This window comes from Achroia grisella, unplaced genomic scaffold, assembly GCF_030625045.1.
Source record: "Achroia grisella isolate CSIRO2021 unplaced genomic scaffold, CSIRO_AGI_Agris_v1 utg970, whole genome shotgun sequence".
NCBI lineage: Eukaryota > Metazoa > Arthropoda > Insecta > Lepidoptera > Pyralidae > Achroia > Achroia grisella.
In genome coordinates this window covers 872,582-881,982 of record NW_026713076.1, presented here as the reverse complement: position 1 = coordinate 881,982, position 9,401 = coordinate 872,582, and the positions used below count along the sequence as shown (strand labels likewise).

Below are 9,401 nucleotides of genomic sequence, written 5' to 3'. Positions count from 1 at the left end.
ACATAGAATAACACTATCCTTTATAAGAGTTGGCACCCCTCCTATAAAATTTAAACTAAAAATTAAAATTGAATAGAATCTATTTAACAAACCACCTTTAAGTCTAAAAACCAGATTTTAAAAAGAAATCATTAAACACATTTACACAATAAATGTTTTAAATAAAATATTAAAAAGAATACACATATATAAATTTCTCAGAATTTGACTTATGGAGTTACTGATGTGTTGGAAGAGATTCCATTTAAGATATTAGTGGATTGCATAAACAAACGACATAAAATTTTAAGTCATTTTTATGTTATTTAAGACTTAGATAAAAATATACTGTCTGTGGTGCTAGCATTTTTGATCTGTGATTTATACAGCCATCTCTCTTCTTCATTCTCTTCAAATCTTGACATTTGAAATCGATAAAAACATAGAGACATAAATTATAAAATTACAATAACAATATTATAATAAATAATATTCTAAAACACGAAAATACCTTATATTGGCGTATTACTTGGAAATAAATATATTAAACATGTTCGAATGAGTTGATATTCAAATATGTGTTTCTGTCAGTGATATTGATTTCCTTTATTTCGAAGTCCACAACTCGAAAAGGATGTAGGTAGACCGTAATGATTTATAATTTGTGTGTAATAGTTAGCTAAACTACACAGCGATGTTAGTGCAGCGGTCTTTATAATGCGCGTTCATAATGAAAACTAAAAGCTTCCTGCTGTTCTCAACATCAGTGTTTGCTATAAGTGTATTTCTAATTATATTTCATTCACAACCGCCTCAGTCTATACAGAGCATCGTGACGCAGACCCATCAGCAAATAAAGGATTTTCAGGTAATTTAAATTCTGTTGAGACACCTGATTTACATGTTTTAATTACTTCCTGTCAGTGTCTCACTTGTGGAATGAGTTCTCATTGATGTGTAATTAATGTGTTACAATGTCAACAAAACAGGTGTCTGTATCACCACAGGAGAACTTGCGAGATGTGGAGGAGAGCCAGCTGGTGCAGGAGGAGCGGTACTTTAGAGTGCTGGGCCTGGACGGGCATGTGGAGGTTTGGCACAACACAACACTGCCAGTGCTCGTTACATATGCACGCGGAGACTCCCACGCGATGGCTGTCAGCTTCGTCCGTGCCGCAGCACGCCTCCCATACACCGTACTGCTCTACAACCTAGGATTAAAACCATATTCACTGTCTATGGTGAGTTATCTGTACATGTAAAGAATCCACAATTAAATTCAAGATGAGCAGCATAAATTTAGCAGAACATAGTAGACCTTACATTTTTCATACACATTAACATCATAGTTTCAAATTTATTGTAACAATTAAATGTTATTTTTTGAAAACTTATGTAATACCTTTGGTTTGTTTGGCAGTTAGAACACTGCTTCATTTTCAAATGCTAGCAGCTTTGATGCCAGCACAATACAAAGATCTGCAATTGTAGGTATGTCTATTTGTTTGTTAAATGGTGCTGTGGAATATATATATTTCAGTCAATATTAGTAAGTAATATTTTATTTTTAAATAATGAAACAAAATCTAATATATTAATATAAAGACACTTATTCTAAGTATTTATCGGTTCAGTTACTATTATTTGTTGATAAAAACATTGAACAAGATTATTTATTAACCATTCTAAGTATAATATGAAAAAAAAACATTATTAAAATTATTAACCAGGTCTTAATAGCAATAATTTTATGGCAAATAAAGGTATTTGCTGAGGTAAATAACTTTATTTGCCATAAAATTATTCCTATTAAGACCTGGTTAATAATTTTAATAATGTATATTTAACACGAAATTTTATAAATAACTATGAAAAAACAGATGATTTTTATTGTTGTCTTATGACGTAACTATACTAGAAACTTTTTGCCATGCACAACCACATTGTGGAATCACCTTCCAGCACTGGTATTTCCAAACCGATAAATATTGAAACCTTCAAGAAAAAAACTTATTTAAAAGGCAGACAATGCACTTGTAAGTCTTCTAGTGTTGCGAGTACTTATGGGCTGCGGTACTCACTTGCCATCAGGTGAGCCGCAAGCTCGTTTGTCCCCTGTGCTATAAAAAAAATACATATATACCTTAATCGGCAATGAATCATTGTAGTTTACATACATAATAGAGTATTCCAAATTTCTAGGTATCAAATTACTGCAACTCATCAAAGTGCGCCATCATTGACTTTGATTTGGAAGCATTCCCATCGCATGTCAGTGATGAAAGTATTCATGCATTTAGACCACTTATAATTCAAGTGAGTATATCACAACTACATACGTTTATATTTATGACTAGCTGTACCCGCGACTTTGTCTGCATGGAATTTAACAAAAAAGTTAATAAGAGATTTTTTCTAAAATAAAGGTAGACTAAGTTACTCTTTATTACATTGACTACCTGCCAATAAAAGTTTCGTCAAAATCGGTCCAGCCAGTTTCAGAGATTAGCCGGAACAAACAGACAGACAGACAAAAAAAATGTAAAAAATGTTATTTTGGTGTATGTACCATATTTATATTCATATGCACGTAGTAAAAAACGTTTATTTCAATATTATAAATAGACACTCCAATTTTATGTATAGATTTTAAAAATATAATGTGAGCAAATGCCATGTGAATGAACTGATAGCTCAGTGCTGCAGTGACACCCTGCAGTACTAGCCGAGTGGACTGACTTTCAGCTCATAGTGCTATATTAGTTTTTAACATGTCGCTGATTAAATGCAAAAGGGCCACAACGCAAAAAAAACTGAAACTATTTTTTTCCAAAAATGGTATTTTTATATTAAAAAAAGACACCCATGATTCTCGAGCTGACACATATATATACCACTTATAGATTTGTAAAAAAAGTAAAAATATCACAGTGAAAATTTTGATGCGCTCTCCTGTAAAATGTGGCCCTTTGGAATTTAATCAGGGATGTGAAGACTGCATTGAGAAATCTTATTTCTCACATAGGGAACTGCATTTTTTTTATTGTTAATTTCATATATTATTTGTACAATAATGTGAGGTAGACATTATTTACCTATAATAATAATCTCAGGACAATTCACACAGCGCCATCTAGACCCAAGTTAAGCTAGCTAAAGCTTGTGTTATGGGTACTAGACAACTGATACAAATACATAGATAATTTTTATTCGTAAATACATACATAGAAAATACCCAGACCGATACAAACAATCATACTCATGAATACAAATGTTTGTGTCGTGCGAGTAATCGAACTCGCGATTATCGGACGTAAAGCGGTGTGCTAGACCGCTAGGTCACCGGGGTCGTCATTTATTATAACTGCTACATTTATTTCAATTAAACTGACCAGTGATCACCCGGTCTTAACATGTAAATTTACTTTCATTGCGGAGTAACTGGTGGTAGCTGGTGGGCATGCGGTGATATATATTTTCAGTCTGTGTTACGCTATGCTGAATAAATAATAATTATTATAAAATGTCATTCTAGCAACATTCAGTTCATTCTTCACTTTGTCCTCTTACATTTGTGTGAAAATTTAGAATAGGTATCGATTTTTTTTATTTTATTTAACTCTTAGCTACAAAATATCTAGAACTCCACACTTTCTGCGCCTATCTCTTAGAAGTCTAACCAAGTAAATGAACTATATTTTTATTGTGTATTACTATTAAGTCAGACTTGCTTTCATTCCTTCTTCCCTGGTCCTCAGGGTCAGACCTTTAAATGCAATGAAGATTAAATTTGTATTGGATAATATATGCATTGAATTAAATAACTAATAGTTCAATTACTCCCCTCCAGAGGAACAACATTATACAATTAAAACTTTGCCCGTATCAAATCGCGGCTGAAGTACTACATAATATATTTATAATACAAAAAAAATGTGATAATAAAAACAGTAGAGAAACAAATAAATTTAATAAAAAAAAAATTAGTGCAATTACTGGGGGGAAGGGTGGTTGTTAGTAATGGGTACTAGTAACCCCCATTGCTAGCAATGTACCATGACAAGTTGACCTCCATACGGTTCCCCTTGGAAACCATCGTGATAAATTCTTGGTGAATTTGTTACGGTGGGCTAACTGATCTGACCTTATGCTCATCTTATTATCCTTCACTGGTGCCCCATCAGCGTAGACCGTTAGCGCAACTGGGTGAACCATTTCATTATCATCAAAAAAAAAATTGATTGAACCAATAAAAAATAAATAGCCTAAAAGGATGTCACCAGAAAGGAAGCGGCGGATATTACTATAAAAAAATTGGATTGAACCTACTAAATGTGGTCAACTACATGGTGTGTGAATTGAAATTTTGTTTACAAAGTCTATAGAACTATGAATTAACTATTACTCACACATGCTGTTATCGTACTGTAAACATTAACGGGACCATTCGTTCAGCTAACAAGGTCAAATACGACTCATTGATAAGAATACCTGGAAAGTGTAAACATAATTATTATGGTAGTATACAAAAGACCTTGTATTATTTTATACACAGCTAAAGGTTTTTTATAGATGACTAGCTGTCCCGGCAAACGTTGTTTTGTCTTAAAATAAAAAATAAATTTAGGGGTGGACTACCCCTAACATTTAGGGGGATGAAAAATAGATGTTGGATTCTCAGACCTACTCAATACGCTCACAAAATTTCATGAGAATCGGTCAAGCCGTTTCGGAGGAGTATAGGAACGAAAACTGTGACACGAGAATTTTATATGTAAGATAATGGAATGGTGCGCTTGCGCTAACGGTTTGCGCTGGCGGGGCACCAGTGGAGGATGATAAGATGAACATGAGGTCAGGTCAGTTGGCCCATCGTGGTAAATTCACTACGAATTTATTGCGATGGTTTCCAGGGGAACCGCGTGGTGGTGAACCTGACATGGTACATTACTATCAATATGATCATCAGTCCACGTTACTAACAAACCCCCTTTCCCCCTATAAGGGTATAGGTTGAGTTATCGGCATGTCATTGCAGATACTACTGGGATCCGTATTTCAAAGACAATTACTTGACCCAAGTTACATTTACACTTTTAAAACACTATTCTCTGTGTTTCTTTAAACGATGATAATGGAATAGTGCACTTACTTGCGCTAATGGTTTACGCTGACGGGACACCAGTGGAGGATGATAAGATGAACATGAGGTCAGGTCAGTTAGCCCATCGTGACAAATTCACTAGCAACTCACCACGATGGTTTCCAAGTGGAGGTCTGGAGAACTGCCTGAAGGTCGACCTAAGGTCGGTGATAATGGAATGGTAAACCTGCCTGCGCTAACGGTTTACTCTGCGGGCCACCAGTGGAGGATGATGTCAGATCAGTTAGCCCAATGTGACAAATTCACCGGGAATTTATCACGATGGTTTCCGGGGGAACCGCGTGGAGGTCAATCTAATTACTAATAATCCCCTTTTCTCCTTAGCAATGGGGTTTTTAGATGGAAAGGGGACTGTTAGTAATGTAGACTGATAACCCCAATGTAATGTAAAGTTAGTTTGACCCGCACCTCCTGGGAAAAAGTGAAAGTCCTAGTGAATTTGTCACGGTGGGCTAACTTACTTGACATCATGCTCACCCTATTGTTGTTCATCCTCTTGTTTATCCCACACCCTTGTTCATTTTATCATGCTGGACTGGTGCCCTGCCAGCGTAAATCGTTAACGCTGTCGGGTGAACATTTCTATTATAAAAAAAGTAATGGAATATAGATGTTCTATTTCAAAAAAACTCTACATTCTAACAATCACTTTCTTCCCAATATGAATAGAATAGAATAGAAAATCATTTATTCAAATAAACTTAATTTAAGCACTTTTGAATAGTCAACATTTTTTAAATCTACCGCTTATTCGGAAAGTTGTCTCATCACAAGAAGAATAAGTAAGAAACTTGTGTGTTGCTCTTTTAAACAATCCTTGTAAGTTAACATTTTACAAGTCGAAACTTGTGAATACAACGCGACATCAGTCCCTACAAGCAGGTCCCGTTCACGAGTACATTAGTGTGCAGTATCATAGTATGTATGGGTGGAATAACATGATGGTGTTGGCACAGCACGCGCTGAGCCGCGTGGGCGGCGTGGTGTTCTGCGAGAGCTGGCAGCGGTACGTGGGCACCGAGCTGGACGCGCTGTGGTCGCGAGCGGCGGCGTCCCGTGGCGGCGTGCTGGCGTGGCCGCTGCGAGCCGCCGTCACCTCGCTCACCCATCCTCGGATGTTCCACTACTTCCACGCGGACGTGGACGACTTCCTGTTCGTGCAGATGGTGGATGTGACGCGGCTGATCGTCGCCAACAAGCCCGCAGTCGGTGACGTCATGCGACCGTGGATACAGTGCGCGCTCACGCTCGACTGCATCATGCCTATAGGTTAGTAACTGGTACGGGTTGTGGCCTAGTGATGTGTGCTACTCAACTTTACTTCTGATGGTCATGGGTTCGATTCCCTACACGGTACAAATATTTTTATTTATTAGTATGATTGTTTGTACCGGTCTAGGTGTTTTCTATGTATATTATGTCTGTCAGTTGTCTGGTACCCATAACACAAGCTCTGCCTTATGTGGCATTAGATGGCGCTGTGTGTGTGTGTGTGTGTGCAGTTCGGGTTGTACCGAAACTTTTAAAAGATATTGGTAAATAAAACTGTATGTTTGAATTGATAATTAAACTGCCTAATGTTAATTAACTATGCGGGCTATTCTTGGTTACTCAATTTTAGTGGTACAATTTGGTTTTTAGTCAAATATGAAAATGTAAAATGAAATTTAACCCTAACGGTTAACAATAGAATGTACGCCCTATTCTCAGACCTATTGAATATAGATACAAAATTTCATAAGAATCGGTCAAGCCGTTTTGGAGGAGTTTTAATTTTTTTACAAAACTGTGAGAATTGTATGAATTTTATATACCTATTAAGATTTCTTGTATTAATTCTGACAACATGCAATTAAGTCAATAATGTTCGATGATTATCTAAATATATATAACTCAAAGGTGACTTACTGACATAGTGATCTATCAACGCACAGCCTAAACCACTGGACGAATCGGGCTGAAATGTGGCATGCAGGTAGATGTTATGACGCAGGCATCCGCTAAGAAAGGATTTTGATTAATTCTACCCCCAAGGGGATAAAATAGGGGATGAAACTTTGTCAATTTTAAACCAATCGGGCTGAGACTTTGCATGCATAAAGCTACTATGATGTAGGCATCCCCTAAGAAAGGATTTTGATGAATTTCACCCCTAAGAGGATAATTATTAATTAACGCGAGCGAAGCCGCGGGCAAAAGCTAGTTATTTATAAATTTAATAAATAGGTAATAATATAGAAAAACTAGTTATTCGTCTTCAATGACGTTTTTTGTAACAGTTTACTTACATAACAAATGGTTGTTAGGAATGTGTGGGAAGTTGTATTGTTGTCTGTAAATGAACAAATATCATAATTAACAGTTATTTCATTTTAAAAGTACAATCAAGGTTATGATTGTTCGAAAACAATTAGTGCTGGTTGGTAGTTTGTATTCACACGTTTCGACTTGTAAATGTAAACTTACAAGGATTATTTAAAAGAGCAACACACAAGTTTCTTGCTCGTTCTTCTTGTGATGAGACAGCTTTCCGAACGAGCGGTAGTTAAACAAATTGTTATGACATTTGACATAAGAGTCTGTAATAGACCTACATGAATTTTATTTTGATTTGATTATTTGGAATGTACTGCCAATAAATAAAGTAATGTCGTGTATCAACAGGCGCGCAGTCAGGCGGGTGCCGGTTCGACAAGAAGCCGCAGTACCGGTATTCCGGCTGCCACGGGCAGGACGCGTCCGCGCTGAGCATCGTACTGGGACTCCGCTCGGGGTTCGAGGAGTCTGCGTACGCGGCACGGGGCGGTGCGGGGTGGCGGCGCGAGGCGGAGGCAGCGGCTCGTGCCGAGCTGGCCGCGCTGCCGGAGCTCACCCAGCTCGGCCGGTCGACATCGCCGCGCAACGCCTCCGACGCGGACGACAGGGACCCGTCCGCATCCGCGCGCCCCGCGCCCCCCGCACACCCCGCGCACCAGCCCCGCGCCCCCGACCTGCAGTTCTGAAGACCTCGTCACTCCACTCGTCTCCCGTGAGGATGTCATTACATTATCTAATATACATCATGTTGCTATATGATACCCCATGAGTTAGGCGTGCGACAAAATGTGGATAAATGATTGTCTATGATGATACTTTTGAGTCTATGACAAAGGTCGAAGTTGTCTATGGGTACTAAAGCTTACAAAATGAGAGCGAAGAAAATTGATCGTTCAAAAAGTTTGTTGCTTGATTAAAATCGGTTACCAGTTTTTTTTTTACATAATTATGTATTTTTTTTGTACACAACGCACTTGTGTTACCATTTATGGTATATGAAAGTTTTTAAACCATAATTAAGTAAAAAGATACATTTATTTGTCTATGTTTGGTCGCACGCTAGATGAGGATGTGAATCTACTTATACAGCTATTTTATAAAGTTTTACCAAATCCTTTACAGCTAAGATTTTACGGTACAATTTTCTCAAACTAAACATGATACCATTGTCTGTTCCTTTAGGAATAAATACCATTACATTTACAACGGTATATATAAAATAACTGTCCTTATTCTGTATGTTAGACAATGTATCAAATCCTATTAAAATGAGCCGTTTTTATACGCTTACAATTTTACTCTTAGTTGATTGTATATTTTGGATAATTTGGACTATTTGCATACCACTTTGAACTACCATTGAGAATATATATCAGTTGATATGAGAATATATAGCCTTGCTCGTCGATAAAGAGGCGATATGAGTGGATATGCAATATTACTTCAGTACAAGAGTCTATTGAAGCTACTGTCACTAGTACTGAGTATGTGTGTATTGAAACAACCGGGGCCTGATGTGGTAACGCTGAATGGTTTCTTTAATTTAACAGATTGAAATTCAATTATTAATTATTTATTTATTATAGGAAAAGTAGGGCGATACTATATATCTGTTGACACAATTTATATAAACGCAGCCACTGGCAGGCTTTCAGAAATAGCAATAACATTCCTATTTTTAGTTGTCGACTCTTGACAGAGTGGTCGTAGCTTTTATGATGTACTTTGCAAATTAATAACTAATATTGAGATATAAAATATGTTAATACAGAAAAATAATATATGAATATCCAATATATAAGTATAATTATAAATTATATAATCACATAAGATTACAATTCAAATTCAATTGAATTTAAAATATCTTCATTCATGTAGGTCTATTATAGATTTATGATATGTCAAATCTACAGTCAGTCCGGAATAGTTTCGAGATGAGAGG

General features: G+C 36.7%; 1 protein-coding gene across 1 annotated transcript; it reads left to right on the top strand.

The window, feature by feature from the left end:
• Positions 1-507: 507 nt before the first annotated feature.
• On the top strand, positions 508-8,145 carry LOC131854149 (uncharacterized). The gene is made up of 5 exons (XM_059205282.1): positions 508-847; positions 969-1,220; positions 2,182-2,295; positions 6,100-6,412; positions 7,808-8,145. Exons 1-5 carry the CDS (start codon positions 710-712, stop codon positions 8,143-8,145), a joined length of 1,155 nt encoding a protein of 384 aa, XP_059061265.1. The 5' UTR covers positions 508-709.
• Positions 8,146-9,401: the final 1,256 nt, after the last annotated feature.

Coding starts and splice junctions, on each gene's coding strand:
- LOC131854149 (XM_059205282.1), top strand. CDS start 710: ATGAAAACTAAAAGCTTCCTGCTGTTCTCAACATCAGTGTTTGCTATA. Junction 1,221..2,181: donor AACCATATTCACTGTCTATG/GTGAGTTATCTG, acceptor CCAAATTTCTAG/GTATCAAATTACTGCAACTC. Junction 2,296..6,099: donor TTAGACCACTTATAATTCAA/GTGAGTATATCA, acceptor GTGTTGGCACAG/CACGCGCTGAGCCGCGTGGG.